Raw genomic sequence first — 22,588 nt, 5'->3', positions numbered from 1 at the left:
AATTTTTAGAAGAATTCAGTCTAATTTTAAAGTCTACTGAATTACATCTGGAAGCCCAAAGGATACACTCTGAAATGCATCTCATATTCCTAAGACACAATTGCATAAATCATTTAGTGTGTCATCAATACAAAGAGTTTATATTTCGTGCTGTTGTGGACTAGTTCATGGAAGAGTTCTCAGAAAGTCCAGAGAAAGTGAGGCTGTCCAAAAAGCCACACAGAAGCTTCTTGGAAGGAAATAGCCCAGATCTATGAGATAGTCTCTTTTACATACAAAGCAGTAGACAAGTATCTTGTTGCTGTTGAATGCATTTAATACCAGGTGATTTTATAGCTATTCTAATTCAGGATTTTCTGGTAAAGCAGTGGAAGACCTCTTGGCAGTCAACAATCAAAGAAAATAGCCGTGAGAATTCAGGGGCAGAAAATAGCATAAAAAGACCTTTAACTTATATAAAATTTTAATCAGCCTTATATTAATCCAACTCGCTCAATATGCTATCCCCAAATTTATCAGATACAGATACAATAAGATACCAGATAACAAATACCAGATACAGTAAAATTATTGGATACAGAAAGCAGAGTGTCTTTTCATTTATGTTTTCCTACTTGTCACTTTTAGCCAAAGGGAAATTCTTAGTACTTGCAGTATGTTATTTTGTTTTGCATTCTGAACACATTTTCATTTAAACTTTGAGAAAGCAAAAATGTATGGGGGCTTTCCTGGTGGCACAGTGGTTAAGAATCCGCCTGCCAATGCAGGGGACACGGGTTCGAGCCCTGGTCTGGGAAGATCCCACATGCCACAGAGCAACTAAGCCCATGTGCCACAACTACTGAGCCTGTGCTCTAGAGCCCATGAGCCACAACTGCTGAGCCCACACACCACAACTACTGAAGCCCATGTGCCTAGAGCCCGTGCTCCTCAACAAGAGAAGCCACCACAATGAGAAGCCTGCACACTGCAACAAAGAGTAGCCCCCGCTCGCCGCGATTAGAGAAAGCCCGCGCACAGCAATGAAGACCCAATGCAGCCAAAATTAAATATAAATAAATTTATATATTTTTTAAATGTATGGAGGTAGAAACCAATTACAAATAACACTTTGGATCACATATCAACTTATAGAGATTTGTGAAAAGAGAGTAGGAGTAGAAGAACCACCTTAAAAATCAAAATTTAAGAGAATTGATAGCTATAGTCCAGTGCCTCAATCCATCAGTTACCTATTCAGAGCCGTTTTTGAGGGAGATTTGAGTATGTTTCTTATCAGTGAAAGGGAGCAGGGCATAAATAACATACATTTAAAAAAATCTAAAAACCCAGTACTATATAATTATAGTGCAGATTTTGGGTAAAATAGAGGCAGACAGAAGATAAATAAATACTTATCATTTGACATACGTGCCTCCTTTTTTCTATGCCTAGATGTAATGATACTTAAATTTTTTTATTTTCTTTGCGTATTTTTAAAAATATTTATTTATTTGGTTGTGGCAGGTGGGCTCCTTAGTTGTGGCACATGGACTCCTTAGTTGCGGCTCACCAGCTTCTTGGTTGCAGCATGTCGGCTCCTTAGTTGCGGCATGCATATGGGATCTAGTTCCCTGACCAGTGATCGAACCCGGGACCCCTGTATTGGGAGTGCAGAGTCTTATCCACTGCACCCCTCTTTGCATATGTTTTTTGTTTGTATGTTTTTTGTGTATTTTTTTTCCTTTTCCAGCAGTAAAAACATTTATACATACATACATCTATACTATAATTTGTGCCTATGTAGCATACAGAGAGCTTCATAAGTCTCCCAGCTGCTTTAGATAAAAATTCTTAGAGACCTACCTAGAATGGGGAGAATCTGAGAAAAATTCTTATCAGATACCCCTAGTCCAGCTCTAACTCTTGCTTCAGTTTTTTTTTTAACATCTTTATTGGAGTATGATTGCTTTACAATGGTGTGTTAGTTTCTGCTGTATGACAAAATGAATCAGCTATACATATACATATATCCCCATATCTCCTCCCTCTTGTGTCTCCCTCCCACCCTCCCTATCCCACCCCTCTAGGTGGACACACAGCACCGAGCTGATCTCCCTGTGCTATGCGGCTGCTTCCCACTACCTATCTGTTTTACATTTGGTAGTGTATTTATACCCTTTTGCATATGTTTTGATATCTGCTTTTTACTTACTACCTGGTTAATGCTTCCCCATGTCATTAAATAGTCTATATAGTTTTTAATGGCTGCAGGGACTGTGTTCCATCCTTAATAGGTACTATGGTTTAACTAATCCGCTATTGTAGGGTACTTAGGTTGTTTTAAGTATTTTCTATTAATACAGCATTGAACAACTATAGATAAATCTTTCCGTATAATCCTGATTATTTCCTTAGGATAGATTGCTAGAAAGCAATCTATCTACTTACTGTTCAAACAACATACATATTTTTAAAGGCCATTGATAGATATAGCTGAATTCTTCTTAGCAGCACTATGTTAAAATAATAAACATTTATATTAGGGTTTGAATGTACTCAAGTTCTGTGTCTTACAGCATTCTGACTTAACTCTACATTCAGTAACTGAAACCCAGTTGTGTAAAAGGGAAACAGAAGGTTATTAGTAATTCACAACTTACATAGCATCTTTTCAACTGGGGGGGTTTAAGGACTACTATTGCAAATTACCCCTAATGTTCTAATTGTATAAATTTTTATTTATCAGTTTTTATTAAAATGAGATATAGTGCTCTAAAGCCTGTATGAAATATATTGATTATGTAATTTTATTGTAGTGTTTACATCAAAATGAAATGTCAGTTGAGTACTGAACTTTCTGCATATTGAAATGGGTTAATTTTTTTTACTTTTAGCCACATAAGGAAGATCCTTAACAGTTATTTCTCAACAATTATATAGTCAACTGATGTAACAATGGTACTAATATTGGGACGAAGACTAAACAGAGAGGATCTCGGAGTGCGTGATTCACCAGCAACAAAGCGTAAAGTTTTTGAAATGGACCCTAAATCTCTGACAGGCCGTGAGTTTTTTGACTTCTCTTCAGGATCATCCCATGCTGAAAACATACTCCAGATATTTAATGAATTCCGAGATAGTCGTTTGTTCACAGATGTTATCATTTGTGTGGAAGGAAAAGAATTTCCTTGCCATAGAGCTGTTCTCTCAGCCTGTAGTAGCTACTTCAGAGCTATGTTTTGTAATGACCACAGGGAAAGCCGAGAAATGTTGGTTGAGATCAATGGTATTTTAGCTGAAGCTATGGAATGTTTTTTGCAGTATGTTTATACTGGAAAAGTGAAGATCACTACAGAGAATGTACAGTATCTCTTTGAAACATCAAGCCTTTTTCAGATTAGTGTTCTCCGTGATGCATGTGCCAAGTTCTTGGAGGAGCAACTTGATCCTTGCAATTGCTTAGGAATCCAGCGCTTTGCTGATACCCATTCCCTCAAAACACTCTTCACAAAATGCAAGCATTTTGCATTACAGACTTTTGAGGATGTGTCCCAGCATGAAGAATTTCTTGAGCTTGACAAAGATGAACTTATTGATTATATTTGTAGTGATGAACTTGTCATTGGCAAAGAGGAGATGGTTTTTGAAGCCGTCATGCGTTGGGTCTATCGTGCTGTTGATCTGAGAAGACCACTGTTACATGAGCTCCTGACACATGTGAGACTCCCGCTGTTGCATCCCAACTACTTTGTTCAGACAGTTGAGGTGGACCAACTGATCCAGAATTCTCCTGAGTGTTATCAGCTGTTGCATGAAGCAAGACGGTACCACATACTTGGGAATGAAATGATGTCCCCAAGGACAAGGCCACGCAGGTAAGAAGACTGTTTACATATTAACTACAATATAATTAACAAAAATTTTTGTTTTTAAAATATTTTAAAACTTCCTGAGTGTAATCTCAGTGTAGTCATTTATATGTATCATCTGCATGTTGCTTTATATAATTTGAGATTTGTTTTGGATTACAAATCATTAGAATTTCTCTCCCAGTGAAGACTAGATTCAACAATAGCATTTTTCGTTACTGTTATTCTGAGCTAGGAGATGGCACTGCAGAGGGTCTTTGCAGCTATGTATGTTTCAACATATTTAATTTCTCTTAACCTTTGTAGGGTAACAAATTTATTCCACTTTTTTTTTCCCTAAAGATCTTTGGATGTAAGGTAGCTAGACTTTGTTAGACTCTGTTGGACTGCCTCTACTTATAAAAAACAATTTGTATATTCACAGACTAACCGTTTTCCTAACAGATAGCATGAAATATAGAGGTGAAGTAAGTAAGCTAATATAGATTGAGGGGGTTCTCAGATGTAAAACCAAGGCTTCAGATCTTTTCTCATTGCCACAGTTACTAGATTTGAAACACCTATAGATTTTAATTCATAAATTGTAGAAAAATAATCTCTATGCCTTAATAAGGGAAGGAATAGTATTAAACGTGTTTTACTGTGAATAAGCCAAAATTGGCTATTGTGAGAAATATTATAGTAAAGAATCTTTTAAATATTTTTCTAACAAAGCTAACTTTTTTGGTGTGTTTGGTAAAAAACACATAACATAAAATTTACCATCCTAACCATTTTTAAGTGTACTGTTTAATAGTGTTAAATATATTCACATTGTATGAAACTGATGTTTATTTTCCCATACCACCTCCACTTTTTCTATAAATTTACTATAGCGTAGCTCTCAAACCACATTTTTGGCATTGATTTTGATTATCATTCTTTTGGCATGTGATTAAAATTCAGCATATTGTGAGATAGCATGTTTTTAATTAAAATTCAGCATACTGTGAGATAACATGTCTTTAAAATCTACACTAGTTTGGATATAGCAATATTTAATCTGTTTCTTCATATGTAAAATGAAAATTATGATAAATGGTGCTTACTTCACAGGTTTTGCCATTGAAACTATTTAATGCAGTAATCCTTAAGCTTCTCAGCATAGAAAGTGGTACATAGGAAGTGCTTTACAAATTATTGGCCATTATTATTTATATAGTGTAGTGTTGGTCTGACCCACTTTAAGAAAACTCCCAGTACTTTACAGTCTGAACTTCTTTATAAATTGGATACAATATTAAGTAACTATTATTACAAAAATTAACGTAGGGGCTTCCCTGGTGGCGCAGTGGTTGGGAATCTGCCTGCCAATGCAGGGGACACGGGTTCGAGCCCTGGTCTGGGAAGATCCCACATGCCGTGGAGCAGCTAAGCCCGTGAGCCACAACTACTGAGCCTGCGTGTCTGGAGCCTGTGCTCCACAACGGTAGAGGCCGCGACAGTGAGAGGCCCGCACACTGCAATGAAGAGTGGCCCCCACTCGCCGCAACTGGAGAAAGCCCTCGCACAGAAACGAAGACACAACACAGCCAAAAATAAATAAATTTATTTTTTAAAAAAAATTAACGTAATATTTCTTTGTATTAGGGTTAGAGTGCATTTTCTCTTCAAAGTCAGGCTACTTTAGTTAAAAGTAATTGTTTTATAAGAAAGAAATATAAGGACTTCCCTAGTGATGCAGTGGTTAAGAATCCGCCTGCCAATGCAGGGTACACGGGTTTGACCCCTGGTCTGGGAAGAACCCACATGCTGTGGAGCGACTAAGCCCGTGAGCCACAACTACTGAGCCTGCACTCTAGAGCCCGTGAGCCACAAATACTGAGCCTGTGCACCACAACTACTGAAGCCCACGTGCCTAGAGCCTGTGCTCCGCAACGAAGAGTAGCCCCCATTTGCCGCAACTAGAGAAAGCCCGCACGCAGCGACGAAGACCCAACGCAGCCAAAAAAAATAAAACAAATTAAAAAAAAAGAAATATAAAATACTTTACTCCTAGTCTTTTAACAAAGAACAAAAACTGCAGTTTTATTCTATAAAATATACTGATGATTTTTTTTAAGTTCTTCCATTTAGGACTGTTAAGAGACTTCGACTGAGCCTGAGAATGTGACAGACCAAGGTTCTTAAATGTATTACTTAAGAAAGCTAAACAGCTTTGGGACTGTTCCAGAACTTTTCTGGGCAAACAGGGTCTTTCCAAGGGTAGAATCGTATACTTTTACAAACAGAATCCCCTGTGGCAGACAGAATGGTTTTGGGTCAAATAGAGTTAATAATATCTATCCCCCATATCTCCCATCTGCATAGGATTAGAATAGGGACCAAGGAATATATGTTGTAGAATCAAAAGTCATTTATATTAAAATTATTTGTTAGATATGACCGGAATGAAATCAGAGTACAGCCTAAAGGTAATTAGCCTTACGTTATAACTAGAGAATTTTCTGATTTTCTTAGTTATTTGATTTACAAAATTACAATTTTAAGGGATCCAATTTTTAAGGGAACCAATCCATTTCATACAGTGAAACACATCTATATAAGATTATGATATCACTTTTCTTTAGGAGGCCAGCAGGAAAAAAATCAAACTATAGTTTTATTGAATTTGCAAACTATTGTAAATATAATAGCAGATATTTATTTTATGTAAATCTTATATTTTATGTATTACGTGAGGAATCTGGAGGAATCCTTTATTTTACAACTCTGCCATCACCTTCTATCCTTTATATTCTGTCTTCCACTTACCTGTTACTGCATGTTAGTACTAATCACTACGAATTTCCTTATCTGAACAATATGTATTATTTATACAGGTTCTCATCTTTCTGAGAAGCTACAAACTTTGTAAGAGGAGTGATGCCTCCACTTCTTCAACTGCAGCTCACTCCTCTGACTTCTGCTCCAGTCAGTCTACTGAAACTCCTCTCAATCAGGTCATCAGTGACCTTCTGTTCGTTATTTGTTAGCCTCTTTTCAGTCTTTATTCACCTTGATCTCTGTTTAGGATCTGACATTTTTAGTTGCTTTAATCTGTCTTGAAACTCTCTTCCATTAGCTTCAGGAGTACAATTTCCCTCATGGTCCTCTTCTCTAGCTACTCATTTTCAATTTGATAGCACTTTTTCTAGTGTCTGAAATGTTGATATTCCCTTGGTTAATCTCTCTTCGTCTTGCCTTGATACTTTCCTAGATGGTCTCATCTATTCTCATGGTTTTGATTACCATGCTTGCTATTGACTATCAAAACTATATCTCCAGCCCAGACTTTTTCATTTGTTCAGTCATTCAGCCAATGTTTTTTTTTTAATTATATACATATAGTTATACATATATAAAATATATATATTTACTTGAAGATGCATCTTTAAAACAATAACATAGGCAAAATTAACCTCAAAGTTAAGAATAATTCTTTCATATTATTTAATATCCAATCCATATTCATATTTCCCCAGTCTTTTCCAAACTGTCCTTTAATGAACCTGGATCCAGTCCAGGACTACTTATTGCACCTGGTTATTTCCATGAAGTCTTTTATTTCAAAAGTTTCTTTTTTATGATTCTGACTTGTTCATGGTCAAGTTGACCAGAAAAATATTCCACCTTCTGTATTAGTCTGATTGCTTCCTTATGGTGTCACTTAGCTGCATTTAGCTGTTTCCTGGAAACTGGAAGTTAGCTTCAGCTCGATGGAGACAAGTTAAATATTTTTGATTAGAATTCATCCTAGGTAATGTATATATCACATTGCATCACGTTGGGAGACACAGCGTATCTGGTTGTTCCACCATTAGTGATGGCAAAGATCAGCTCTGGATTAGGGTAGTGACAGTCCCATCCCACCACTGTGCAGTTAGGTTATACTCTTCACATCATCCAGTATTTCTTTAGTGTTTATTGTGTGCCAAGTATTTTCCAGAGCTCAAGCCATACTGGATAGTCTGCCTATATACATCCATGTGTCTCAAATGGCAGAAAAAAACCCAAGATACATTATATTAGAAGTGGAGTGTGATGGCAGGTTTCTAGGAAGAGGCTATAGAACATAAGACCATGAAAACTTTGATAATCGGTACTGCCAGTTGTAAACCTTGGGTATATAAAGAAGAAATAGTGGAGACCAATCACAGAAGGAGTAAAGCTTAGGAATAGTTGTTTTTACTAATATATGTTATACAACTTTAAATTTCTGTACTAATGTATAATAGTGTTTTTAATAAACACATAGTGCAAGCCCCACGATGTGTCAAAAGTACTGGCTTCAGAATCAGATAGACCTCTGGACTAGAACCTAGCTCTAATAACTAGTTAATTCTGTGATGCTGGGCAAAGCACTTTAACTTCTCTATGTGTCAGTTTCCTCATCTGTAAAATAAGCATAATACCATCTACCTTGTAAGATTGTTGTGAGGACTAGAACTGTCATATGAAAAATGCATAACCTAGTATTTGACACAAAAATGCTTAATAAAAATTATTGCTGGTTTTGTGAATAATCAAAATACATTTTAAATTTGAGCTATACTGTTATAGAATAGGAAATGTGGTTTGAGAGACAGAAATGCTTGCTATCAAATGGTTTATTTTAAGTATAAATTGTTCATACTATGGAAAAATATCTGCCACACTCCATTAAACAATAGAGATAGCTAAGATTTAATAAGTTCATCACTTTGAGTTTGGAATTGGTTAATTAAGTACTTGTCTCTTCTAATACTTTCTACTACCTCTTGTCTGATAAGCAGTTACTATATAATGAAAATAGGAACCTGATTGTCATGAGGACAAGGTTCAAGTTCTTATTGAGTAAATCAGTGAGAAGACTAAGGTTAAGATTTTTTTTAAGAAATAAAATTTTAGAACTGAGTGTTCTGAATTTTTGTTCCAGTCCCTTTTAAGACTGATAATCTACTATATCATCGGATGCATGATTTACCATTTTTATACATGTTAGTTCATTGTTATTTTGAATTCATTTTTACATAAAAGTACTGTATACATGCCTAAGTCTCACTCTACTTGACCCTTGATATATCAGTTCTCATCCCAAAGGATATCTCCCTGTTACCAGTATTTTTTAACTTTTTAGAAATATTCTTTGCATATAGAAGTATGTGTGTGTGTGTGTGTGTGTGTGTGTGTGTGTACACATACGTCTCTACTGTTTTTTATACAGACCGTAGTGTACTTCTCTCACAGTTCCTGCACCTTGTTTTTAATCACTTAAAAATATCTTGGAGTTGGGCTTCCCTGGTGGCGCAGTGGTTGGGAGTCCGCCTGCCAATGCAGGGGACACGGGTTCGTGCCCTGGTCCGGGAAGATCCCACATGCCATGGAGCGGCTGGGCCCGTGAGCCATGGCCGCTGAGCCTGCGCGTCTGGAGCCTGTGCTCTGCAACGGGAGAGGCCACAACAGTGAGAGGCCCGCGCACCGAAAAAAAATCTTGGAGGTTGTTCTATATTAGCACTTATAGGTCTTCATTCTTTTTTTTTTTTACTCTTCATTATGGAGAATTTCAAATTCATTCTTTTTAAAGAGATGTATAGTATCACATTTATGGATACCATAATTTATTTAATCCATCTCTTGGTGATGGACATTTGGGTTGTTTCCAGATTTTTTTCATTGCAAACAGTGCTCAGTGAATATTCTTATACATATGTCTGATAATTTATAGCATAAATTACTAGAAGTGGAATTGCTCAGTTAGAGGTTATGTGCATTTTAAATTTTGGTAGATATTGTAAAAATTGACTTCCAATTTATACTTCATCTAAAAATACGAAAGTCCCTATTTCTTCACTCCTTTCCCAGCACAGTGTATTATTAGTTTTTGTAAATCTTTGCTACTCTGGAAAGTGAAAATTTATATCCCATAATTTTGATTTGCCTTTCTTTAATGTGGAAGATTGAGCCTCTTTTCCTGAGTTTGAAAACCGTTTGTAGGTTGTTTTTTTCTGCAGTTCATTGAACTCTAGTGTATCAGAATTCTGATTGCAAGTAATTGAAACCAGCTCACCAGCTGTAAGCATAGAAGGCAGATATATGTATTAAAAGGGTCCAGGAAGTCGTTATCTTGTAGAACCTGAGGGCAGAAATTCAACAGGACTTCCAAGAAGACTAGAACAGGCTACGGAAAAGCCATCAGAAACCAAGCTGTGTCTTCTTCACGCTTGCCTCTGCTTTTCTCTGCATTGTCTGCATCATTCTCTCTCACTAGTCTGGTTGAATATGACCACTCATGGGATTTGGTTTCTATATTACAAGTTCAGTCACTCAGAGAGACTGAATGTCTCCCATCTCATGTGGAGAGATAATCTCTGATTCAGCTAGACAGCCTTCTCTGAACGGTTACCTGTGGCCTTGGGAGCAGGATCATGTAGCAGAAAAGTGATAGCAGAAATGCTTGTCCCATATGTAAGAGCAGACAACCCAGTAGTGGCTATTAATAGAAAGGTATGGGTTTTCTCCTTTTTTCTTTCTTAACTTGAGGCAAAAAGAGGGGGTGGAGTAATTTATGTTAATTGTAGATAAAATATAATATCCATATTCCCATCTCCGAGAGGTAGCACTGTGGCATTTGGCTTTATTCTTCCCTTTTATTCTCTAGGAATTTATTATTTCTTTTACAAAGTTGTAATCTATTTCATAGTTTGCTGTTATTATTTAATAGATGGTAAACATGTTTTCATGACATGAAATCTACAGTGAACCATAGCCATCCCACCCAAATTTGAACTCTTCCTGATTTTTTACCAGTAAGTGAGATGAACATCTTTGTGGCTATATAATCACACCTGTGATCAGCTCCTGATAATAAATTCTTATATAATTGCTTATTTTTAAGAGTAAACATTTTGAATCTTTCAGTACAACCATTTCTTTATAGAACCCATTCTGTCTGTTCCAGTTTCAGGTGGAAAGCCTTACCACACAAGCTGAAACTGTCCTTACTAAGTTTAGAAAGCCATTAGGTTTATGGCTGGCATAAGCCTCTTAAGGGGTCATTTATATTCGTTTATATTGATGAACCATAATCCAGTGATTCCTCTAGGCTTAGAAACTTTTTTTTTTTTGATACAGTAAGATCAGACTGTTAGGGGCAGATTTAATGTTAATTATGAGAGACTGATTAACTCATTTATCTTTTAGTTTATATACATGTATTGGCAATAAGAAGTGGAACTGTCAAACAGACTAGATATTTTAAGTCACCCTTTCCAGCATATTCTCTTACTATGTGCAGGTTACCAGTTGAGAAACCAAAGTTTTCAAAAAGGTTGTTTAGAATCCAAACAAAGGGATCTAGTAGGTCTTTAGAACCAGAGTCTTCTCAGCTAGTATGGCTTGAGAAAGTCTCACCTACCATAAAATATTCTTACCAAAAACCCAGTAATGTTCTAGTTAGCTTAGCTAAGGTTTCTCTTTTCCTTTAGACAATAACTTGAATGGGCACAGAAAATGTTTGCCTCTGTGATTATTATTTACTCTTTCATTCATTTGTTCACTCATTTACTTATTGTTTCTAGGGCTGACCAATCCCCTCTTTTGATATATAGTTAATATATTAAGTTTATTAACTGTCATATCCTGCAGACTAGAGAGCCATTTGCTCTCTTTATGGCTTAAAGTATCATATCTCTATTTAAGTTCAGTTTTTGGTGTGATGGCTTGGTTTTCAGGTATTTTTGAGTCTTGGAATGGTAAATAGACTATGTCACTAACACCTCCCCCGTCTCCCTTCCAACTTCCCACTATATGGAAACATTTCCTTTTGTGTTTTTTAAATATATTGTTATTTTTCTTATTAGCCAGGATCACCTTTTGACCCCCCCCCTTTTTTTTAAGATATTGTTTGTTTGTTTGTTTGTTTTATTTTTTTTTTGCGGTATGGGGGCCTCTCACTGCTGTGGCCTCTCCCGTTGCGGAGCACAGGCTCCAGACGCGCAGGCTCAGCGGCCATGGCTCATGGGCCCAGCCGCTCCACGGCATGTGGGATCTTCCCGGACCGGGGCACGAACCCGTGTCCCCTGCATCGGCAGAGGGACTCTCAAGCATTGTGCCACCAGGGAAACCCTGTTTGTTTTTTTAAATGAATTTATTATTTATTTTTGGCTGTGTTGGGTCTTAGTTTCTGTGCGAGGGCTTTCTCTAGTTGCGGTGCGCGGGCCTCTCACTGTCGCGGCCTTCTCTTGTTGCGGAGCACAGGCTCCAGACGCGCAGGCTCAGTAGCTGTGGTGCACGGGCTTGGTTGCTCCGTGGCATGTGGGATTTTCCCAGACCAGGGCTCGAACCCGTGTTCCCTGCATTGGCAGGCAGATTCTCAACCACTGCGCCACCAGGGAAGCCCTGAACCCTTTTTGTTGATGAAAGTTAGTTTGGCAGTTCATCTGTCTCTGGCATGTTTGCATTGATAATAAGTAGGTCTGTTATTTCAGCTAGCAAGTCCTTTATTTCACCTTTTGAGATTTTTAACTGAACCTGGTAATTACTATCCATTTTACTGATTAGGTTTAGAATATTCTGTGGATTTATAATTATTTTATCTTTCACATAAATCAAAGAATGTGACTTTTTAATTTGATCTTTTCTCAAGTTTATGATAAAAGAGTGTGATGGCTTTTTAAAAAATATTTACCAATGTAGAAAAAAGAGAATTTGCTTGTCCCACTTTCATAGGAACAAATGGTGAGACGTAATACTAAAGCAGCAAATATTTGTTAGTTTGTCACAGCAGAAAATCAGAATTTTCATTTAAAAGGGTTAATAAAGTAACATTCACCCTAAAAAATAGATTGCATGGGTATCCAGAATTTTATTCATCCTATACTATCATCTTGGCCACTTTTTTATTCTAGTCACCGTTATCAGCTGCAGCAACTCATTTCCTTTAAGGCAATCATCTTCCTGCCTGAGATAAGTATTTTTCTGAGCTCAAGAAATAAAAATAACTATTTTATTGAGTTAACAGTCTCTAATGAGAACACCAGATTTGTCTCTAATTAAGTTAAAAGCCATTTGGTCGCAAATAAGACCTTCAGTCAGGCAGAATTACTAGTTTGCTGATCCTTTCAGATACTTACACATATAGACACTAAAATAATCCCTTATTTAGTGAGACTAAATGTTTTAGCCATTAGCTTTTTGTGGTGTTTTCTCTTCTTGTTCCAAGGTGCAAAACAGACAATATATGTTTACTGGGCTAAGAAGTCTTGAAAAAGCAAGCAAGTGCAAGCAAAGGGAAAGTATAAAACAAGTAAACTGCTATAAGGAAAGTATAAAACAAAATTCTGTCAAAATTCTATGTAATAATTAACTTCATTTTGTATTAAAACTATTAGGAGTGACTGAACCCCAGTGACAGTATTTAACAATTTTTGTTTTGTTCAATCAGTAAATAAGACTTTGAGGAATATCACCTGGGTTTGTCTCAGAAGTATTTTAAGTAAGATTTTAGGAAATAATACTTCTATGGAAAGAAGGATAAATTAGTCATTAGTTATACTACTAAGTGTCTGGTGTTGTCCACTATTTACTTTTAATATTTTCATTTGGGAATTATTTGGAAAATAGTAAATATTATTGATAGTATTTGAGTCCTTCTGATAATATTTTACTATATTCTAGGTTAGGGTAATATAATTTGCTGGGTTCCTGAAAGTAATTTTTATTGCATCTGTGAACAAAATTCTTTTCTACAGTATATATTTTTGATTTTATAATGGAAAAAGTATGCCTGGCATGGACTAGGTGAATGATTGTTAGTTGAAATAGCTGTAAGTGTAGCTAGAATATAGCAGCTCTGTTAAAGGGACATACCAATGTCACTTTACTTTGTTTTTTTCTAGTGTAATTGTAAAACATCACTCTAAAACTACAAATAAGTGTTCTGATGTTGTCTTTTTTCCCTCCACATTTAAGTAAGAGAAGAGGCATTGTTAGCATTTTTCTTTGTGAGACTTAATATCGTAGCAGTCATAAAATGCAATTACAAGACTTTTTCATTTCCATGAGCCTTATGAACAAAAAGAAAAGTCTTGGATAAGCTTTTAGTTTTTCCTGTCAGTATCTTTTTAAACTACAAAGTAAAAGAAGCCAGTAATTAACGTAAACTTTGGATTCCCTTAGTGCTCTTAAAAGTTGTCTTTTCCACTCTAAAAGTAGCCCATGCTCATTATTGTTTTGAAAATTTGTGTTGATATAAAGGAGGAAGCCACACAATCCAGAGAAAACCATCATTAGCACTTTGGTATGCTCTCTCCAGACACATTATTTACATAGTATTGATCAGACCTTCTGTACAATTTTTCATCTTGCTTTTTTCCTTTAGCATTCTTTGTTATAAACTCTGTTAACATCTTTAGTGACCACCCAACACCTTGAACTGGATTACCTTAATTTACTTAACTTTAGAAAAATTACTTTTAGGGAATTCCCTGGCAGTCCAGTGGTTAGGACTCTGCGCTTTCACTGCCTAGGGCTCAGGTTCAGTCCCTCGTTGGGGAGCTAAGATCCCGCAAGCCACGAGGTACAGCCAAAAAAAAGTTTATTTATTTATTTTTGTTTTGCGGTACGCGGGCCTCTCACTGTTATGGCCTCTCCCGTTGCGGAGCACAGGCTCCGGACGCGCAGGCTCAGCGGCCGTGGCTCACGGGCCCAGGCGCTCCGCGGCATGTGGGATCTTCCCGGACCGGGGCACGAACCTGTGTCCCCTGCATCAGTAGGCGGACTCTCAACCACTGCGCCATCAGGGAAGCCCAAGTTTATTTTTAAAACTAGTGTCTGAACAAGTACATATACTTCTCTAAAGGGTACTTAGATTGTACTGTGAATGTTTTTTTAGAACTAGCAATCTGATGAAAAAGCTCCATTTTCCTACACTTAGAAAAAGTGCATTATCTTACCTTGTGTGGTTATGCATATCTGAATTGCTGCAAGACTGCATTCGAAAGTCATCCTTGATATTACCAGGGTTCCAATTGAATTAGGTAGGATCTTTGGACCATTTTATAACTTTTAAGGTAAAACTCATAGAAAAAAATACCCATAGAAATTTTCTGTGGAAAGATGATATCACTAAATCCCTTGTAAATGTTCTCAAAGTCAGTAAATTAGGAAGCTGTATTAGTTGGCATATACTGAGAGAATAAACAGTTCACTTTATAATAGTGTTCTACTTTCTTTATGACAATGGTATGCTTTTAGGGTTTTAAACAATCTTGAGGGTATTTTAATTTTGCATTCTTATAATAATTATTTTAGGTCAACTGGCTATTCTGAGGTGATAGTTGTCGTTGGAGGCTGTGAACGAGTTGGAGGATTTAATCTTCCATACACTGAGTGCTATGATCCTGTGACAGGAGAGTGGAAGTCTTTGGCTAAGCTTCCAGAATTTACCAAATCAGAGTATGCGGTCTGTGCTCTAAGGAATGACATTCTTGTTTCAGGTAAATAAAGAATTATTACAGTAGCTACTTTTAATTTAATCACAGCTTGGCCATTTTAAACCATAAGTGTCAAAAGAAAACAGTGAAAGTAGATATGCCCACCTTAGGCAGATCATATTATACAACAAATAAAACTGAAAATGACTTTTTGCTCTTAAAAACAGGCACAAGATGATGCAGAATGATTTACAAAAGATTCCCCAGAAAATGCCTTCAACTATATCATATTTTTTAAATTTATTTTATTGATTTACAATGTTGTGTTAATATCTACTGTATAACAAAGTGATTCAGTTATCATATATAAATTCTTTTTCATATTCTTTTCCATTTTGGTTTATCACAGGATATTGACTATGTTCCCTGCACTAAACAATAGGCCATATCGTATTTTAAATGCTCTCAAATGCATATAGAATATGGTACAATTTTTAAAACTTTTACCTGTTTACTTTGTTTTAAGGAACACAGTAACGTATACAAAATGAAAAGTACTCAGTTAATCATCTCTAATCCACCCATGTTTTCTGAAATTCTCCCCAACGTTTATGAAATAGGATTTTCCTTAAAATTCTTAACTTGAACTTTTATTATAATATGTGATATGTTACCTCTAAAATCAAACAGACAATAAAGTGACAGACTTATATACAAAGTATAACTATAGGATCTATAATCTGAAGTTTAATTAAGTTTGTTGATTAATTTGTTAGTTAAATTTAATTTTACCACCTTTGCAGGTTACTATATTACTACACGTTGAACAATATAACAACGCATACTTTATTTTGTACAATGGTATGCTTTTTAAAAAACGGGTGATTTTTAAAAATCTTTCTAGAATAACTCTTTTGTCTGGGTGCTTCTGTTGTCTGACTCTTAAATGAACAGTCTTACACATTTGGTAAATTCATATTCTGCATTTTATTATTTGGGACATATAGTTATTATTTCTCAGGATAACAACTGACAAAGTTAAATCTGCTCTGTAGAACCATTTGCATTTTAAGTTTTAAGAGGGTCCTTGTTTCATTTATTGAACTGAATCCTCAAATTCTCGGACTGGGTGAATAACTCAATGTTTTCATTATCTATGCCTTTGGCAAAGATCCCTTGGTGATACACATGTTAGTGTGTGTGCATTGTTTTGCATTTAAAGGTGGAAGAATCAATGGCCGTGATGTCTGGATTTATAACTCACAGTTGAATATTTGGATCAGAGTTGCTTCTCTAAATAAAGGCAGATGGCGTCACAAAATGGCTGTCCTCCTTGGTAAAGTAAGAGAAACCACTTTTTATTATTATTGCTGTTACGTTTCCAGAATGAATACCACAGATGAATCCTTGATTTTACTCACCCTCTGGGTATTTTGAACTCAGATTGTATTTCCTTCCATTTCTAACCTCAATACATAAACTGAAGATATAAACAATTTGACACTGTACTTTTGAATGGATATTTTGTTCTCCCAACTAGGAATTTGTAGCAGTGCAGCACATTTCTCTTCTCAGGCACCAATGCAGTCTAAATGACTGAGAAGCACTGGAAAATAAAGCAGTTACATCAAGTACAAAAACAGGCCAATGTCTAATCCAAGCAATCTTTTTCCTTTTACTGACTTTGGCATTCAGGCCAAGATATATTTATGTAGAGTGATATTATTTTATCTTTTTTATTTGTACAAGTAGGGACAAAACAAGTGTTAAGATAAACTCACCAACATATTTTAAAGCAAACTTATTATTGGCTGCAGCTAATAAATATGAAAAACATATAATTTGATTCTGGACCATTTACTGTCCTTAGGAACTTGAGAATCACTTGTAGACTAGTGATTTTTGAATCACTAGTAGACTAGTAACTTTTTTGAAGTTAAATCTAATATAAAAAGCTATTACATAAAGCAGATAAAAATACAGCTGTGTATCAAGGGCTAACTTGGACTCTGTAGCCCTTCCCTGCCTCTGTCTCTATCATCTCCTCCAAAGCCACTTCAAATTAATGAGCAATCTAAATAAAAGCAGCGTACTTGCTCGCACATTTTTTTTTGAAGTATAGATGATTTACAATATTGTGTTCAAGTGTACAGCATAGTGATTCGTGTTTTAGGGGTGTTGTTTGTTTGTTTGCAGCTTATATTCCATTATAGGTTATCATAAGATATTGAATATACTGCACGTATATATTTGTCTGGTCCCCTAGTACTCTCTTCTAAAAAGATTGCTGCCTCTTAAGCCCTCTCTTGAAGATATTTTAGAGCCACCAGTGAGAAAGCAGAACTGCTCTAGTTGGAACAGAGATAATGCCAGGAACCCTTCCTACTCAGCCACCCATCAGTTCTGATTCCCTCCTCCTATCTCCCCACAGAAAGGTCTTGAAATCGCTATACTATAGAATACTAGAGCTTCTTAAAGCGCAGTTTGAAAGGTATTGTTAATTCCTAAGGGTATTGATCTACTGTGTTGCTGCTGTCTATAAGAGCAATGAAATAATGAGGACTTTGAGGTAGATGTAATGGAAATAAAATACTAATAGAGTATTTTCTAAAACCACTGGTTTGTTAGTACCTACTATATTATATACAGTTTTGGTAGCTATACCTCAAGGATGACAAAATATTACTGGAAAGTGGCAGCTAAAATAATTAAGGTGTTGAAAAGAGATGAGGTCTTACTAAAAACATTATAATTATTTAGTCTGAACATACAGAGGCATGTGAAAAAGATTGATGTCTCAAATATCATATATGGATTGATGAACACAAATTTATTTGACAAATATTAGTATATTTGACTTGAAGGTGCCCAAAACTTGGAAGCACTAAATCAAGAAATAAAAGGAATCCTTCCTGCCTTACACAGCAAGTACTCAGTTCATGGAAAACAGTTATCCCAAAAACTACAATATAGGCTGAATTCAAACACAGAAAGTTATTTAAAGTTGTAAATGCACTCTGTTAAGGAAACCTAGGATGATTTGGAATATAGAATCTTAGAGCAAGAAGGCATCTTAGAGAATATTTAATGTAACTTCTTTAGTTTACAAAGAAACTGAATCCAGAGAGATCAAGTCATTTGCCCAAGGTTGCACAGAAAGTGATAAAGCAGGGGTAAAAGCTCAGATTTTCCTAATCTAGAGGCTTTTTATCTTAAGGCGCACAGCATATATTTTTAGTTTATGCAGGTAGGGGAATAGTAATAAAGTTTAATCTTCAAAATTATATTATGTGATAGGTACTATTATTGTCTACATTTTTAAATTGAGGAAATTAAGATGGAGTCTCAGAGAAGATAGGTGAACTGCCCAAGCAAGGTCTTACTTGCAGTGGCAGAGCTAAAGATGGACCTACCTCTCCTGCTTTCAAAGCCCATACCTTTAAGTACTACATTGTGCCACAGTTTCCATACCCCTTCTAGCTGCATGACCTTGAATAAGTTACTTAACCTCTCTGGGCTGCCTGGTGTTGGGAGAACAAACCCACCAACAGATAATTTTCACATAATGTAAGAAATGCAAGATTGAAATAGCATTAGCTGCTGAGGAAATTTGGAAGAGTACAGAAAGAGATTTGTGGACACACTTGAATGACAATGTATAAAATTTGGCCTTGACCCTTACGCATTCATTGTTAAACTAGTAAAAGGAGTTGATGAGGTGTTTTAGGAAGATTAATCTGTGGTTCAGAGAGTACAAGAGTGGAGACCAGGAGATTGAGAGGTGTGAAATGATATGGACCCCAAGGATGGTGGCAGTGGGAAACAAAAGGAAGGGACAGACGTGAGAGATGCTGTGAAAGAACGCTTGGTAGAACTTAATAGTTAATTAGATATGGATGCAGAAAAGAGTTGATGATGACTGTTCATTAAAAGAATTATAGGTGTTAAACAGGAGAGCTTTTTTTTTTCTTTTTTAGGAGAGCTTCTATAGGTTAAAAGTTTCTTGCATATCTTGTGATGCTTAATGGATTATTCTGCATGTAACTGATTTAATTAATGGCTTGTTGATTAGTTCATCTGCCCTACCTTCCTCATATTTGTGAAAAGAAAATGTACATGGAAGCCCTTTGAAATACACATTCTAGAGTTTACAATGTATCAGGTACTTTTCTAGGTACTGCAGGGACTAAATTAAAGAACAAGATAGGCCCTGCCTTCAAAGATCTCACAGTCTAGTAATCCTTACTTAATACTTTAGTTTCATAGCTTTTATTACTTTATAATATTCAAGTATTTTCACCATCCCTGAGTATGAGCATTTATGCTAAATCCTGTAATTCTCAGTGCAAGCAATATTGCTCCTAAGGGGATGAAGATTGGTTCTTGGGCAGGTGAAAAAAAATCATACTGTTTTGTGTATAAAGCACAGATACAATATATAAACAGATATACAATATATCTGTGGTATTAAAAATTTCACTGGAGGGGGCTACTATGAAAAAAATGTCTAAAAAGGCTCTTTGGTGGTGGTGAGAGAATGACAATTTTTTTTAAAGGTCCAGAAACTGAGCTAAATATATTGCAATTACAGTTACCAAGGGCTTTTTAAAGGGGAGAGATCCCTTAATTCTTTCTTTTTTTTTTTTTTTTTTGCGGTACACGGGCCTCTCACTGCTGAGGCCTCTCCCGTTGCGGAGCACAGGCTCAGGACGCGCAGGCCCAGCGGCCATGACTCACCGGCCCAGCCGCTCCGCGGCATGTGGGATCCTCCCGGACCGGGGCACGAACCCGTGTCCCCTGCATCGGCAGGCGGACTCTCAACCACTGTGCCACCAGGGAAGCCCCCATCCCTTAATTCTTTAGCCAACTAGTTAAAAATTCAAACTTTTGATAATTAAGATTTCTCCATGTATTTTACATATAGGTATATGTTGTTGGAGGCTATGATGGGCAAAACAGACTTAGCAGTGTAGAATGTTATGATTCCTTTTCAAATCGATGGACTGAAGTTGCCCCCCTTAAGGAAGCAGTGAGTTCTCCTGCCGTGACTAGCTGTATAGGCAAATTGTTTGTGATTGGTGGAGGACCTGATGATAATACTTGTTCTGATAAGGTAAGCCATGCTCTCTCTCTTTTTTTTTTTTAAATAGAAATTACCAATGATATACACAAGAAGAGAAATATGGAAGGCCTATCAAGTAGGTAGTTTGGTCCCTTAGAGTGAGGGGGCTTTTAAAAATTGTCTGGTACTTTATACTTAGGGAGGAAAACATTGAGTTTCAAGTTACTAAAGTGAGATCATAAAGTGAGATCATAACATATCCAACAATTTTCTGTTAAAAGTGTGATCCAGTTTTTTTGAGATGAAACTGATCTCAGCATTATACTATAAACCATTTTAAAACTTTTTACTGGTATAGTTTACAAAATCAAAAAATTATTCACATAAAACAATTGGGAAGTGAATTAGCAAAGGGTAAGATACTGTACTGCTTCCAACTGGGTCATTTTCTGCATACTTTGAAAATATTCTTAGAACAAAGAAAAGAAAACCTCTCTAATGTAAATATAGGATGGCTCAAAGCTGCTGCAGTTCATTGAATTCGTGAGACAAAAGAACATGTGCCATCCTGACATCTCAGAAAATACCCCGTTTATTCTGCAAACGTGTCTAATGCCTAATTCATTTAGCAATAGTTTACTGAACTTTGTCAATCAATAAATTCTTTTTCTAAATTAAATTTTAATATAATGTCAAATGTTACATATTTAGAATTCATTAATTCAGAATTTGTGATAATTCAAAGTATACTGAATTGAGGTTCGCTGGTGTTCTTCTGAAGAAAGGACTCCCTAAACATGTGAAGAAATTATATTCAAATTGAGGCATACTTATCCTATATAACAGAATTTATAAGACTGTTATTTTATTTTATTTTTTTTGAAGACTGTTATTTTTAATGGAAAAAAAAAAGCAAACCTGCTAGCCATTCATCTTGGAAACGGTCTGTGTTTCTTACTCTATTCTGCTTGATAGTAATAAATTTGTATTTCTTTTGAGAATTTCATAATTCAGATATTTTACTCTCAAGCCAACCTCCCTTAATTCTGTGAATTAATGGGATTTTATTTTTAATCATGTTTCTGTATATTGGCAGACTATTTATTATGTAAATTTGCATTTTTGTTGAGAAATTTTAATTAAGTACTTCTATGTATTATTAGGTTCAATCTTATGATCCAGAAACCAATTCTTGGCTACTTCGTGCAGCTATCCCAATTGCCAAGAGGTGTATAACAGCCGTATCCTTAAACAACCTGATATATGTTGCTGGTGGACTGACCAAGGCAATATACTGTTATGATCCCGTTGAAGATTACTGGATGCATGTACAGAATACATTCAGCCGACAGGTAATAACATAAAACAGTCCAAAAGAATAATCAATGTAGGAGAGACCAAGTACAGGACCAGTATGAATATACAGTAACTTTACTATTTATGTGTTTCATGTATGCTTGGATTATTTCCAAAAAAAAAAATTTTTTTTTAATAAATAAATTTATTTTTGTTTGCGTCGGGTCTTCGTTGCTGCCCACCGGGCTTTCTCTAGCGCGGAGAGCGGGGGCTAATCTTCGCTGCAGTGCGCGGGCTTCTCATTGCGGTGGCTTCTCCTGTTGTGGAGCGCGGGGTCTAGGCGCGCAGGCTTTAGTAGTCGTGGCACGCGGGCTCCAGAGTGCAGGCTCAGTAGTTGTGGCGCACGGGCTTAGTTGCTCTGCGTCACGTGCGATCTTCATGGACCAGGGCTCAAACCCATGTCCCCTGCATTGGCAGACGGTTTCTTAACCACTGAGCCACCAGGGAAGTCCCTCAAAAATTGTTTAAACTCCACATAAAGCATATGGTATTCTTGTTTTGAACTCCTTCCAAGGAATTTATTGAAATAACTTACTTTTGTTTTTAATTTTTCAATTAATTTTTATTGGAGTATGGTTGGTTTACAATGCGGTGTTAGCCTCCACTGCACAACAGAATGAATCAGCCATACACATACAGGTATCCCCTCCCTTTTGGACTTCCTTCCCTGAAATAACTTACTTTTTACCATCCCATGGTAAAGTAGGTATTGCTCTTGGGCTGTTGGGTTTTTTTCCCCTTAACCTTTTTGAGACTCCTACTCCAGTTCTTATCCCTCTCTCTAGCACATTTTTGAAAGAGAAGAAATTCTCTCAAACTGGTTTCTTTCCTTCTGCGGTTAGAAACTAGGTAATTTGTTGTTTTTGCTATAAAGAAAATGGCTGTAC

The 22,588-nt window shown here is 36.3% G+C and overlaps 1 protein-coding gene across 7 annotated transcripts in view; it reads left to right on the top strand.

Annotated features, from left to right (window-relative positions):
• Nucleotides 1-22,588, top strand: part of KLHL24 (kelch like family member 24) — a 39,407-nt gene that overhangs the window by 7,392 nt on the left and 9,427 nt on the right. For 4 of the 7 annotated variants that reach the window (XM_027110709.1, XM_027110734.1, XM_027110716.1 and 1 more), the window contains 5 exons: nt 2,877-3,857; nt 15,162-15,346; nt 16,506-16,624; nt 20,208-20,396; nt 21,509-21,697. In XM_027110709.1, the coding sequence (XP_026966510.1) occupies nt 2,938-3,857; nt 15,162-15,346; nt 16,506-16,624; nt 20,208-20,396; nt 21,509-21,697 (1,602 nt within the window). In that variant the 5' untranslated portion in view covers nt 2,877-2,937. Of the gene's footprint in view, nt 1-2,069; nt 2,143-2,876; nt 3,858-6,740; nt 6,833-15,161; nt 15,347-16,505; nt 16,625-20,207; nt 20,397-21,508; nt 21,698-22,588 lie in introns of those variants that run through there. The other 3 variants (XM_027110729.1, XM_027110745.1, XM_027110740.1) reach the window with 3 other exon arrangements.

This window comes from Aethalodelphis obliquidens, unplaced genomic scaffold (assembly GCF_003676395.1).
Source record: "Aethalodelphis obliquidens isolate GAN/ISIS:26980383/991018 unplaced genomic scaffold, ASM367639v1 scaffold1, whole genome shotgun sequence".
Lineage (NCBI taxonomy): Eukaryota > Metazoa > Chordata > Mammalia > Artiodactyla > Delphinidae > Aethalodelphis > Aethalodelphis obliquidens.
Note: the sequence above shows the minus strand (reverse complement) of the source record. Positions and strands in the feature narration are given on the sequence as shown.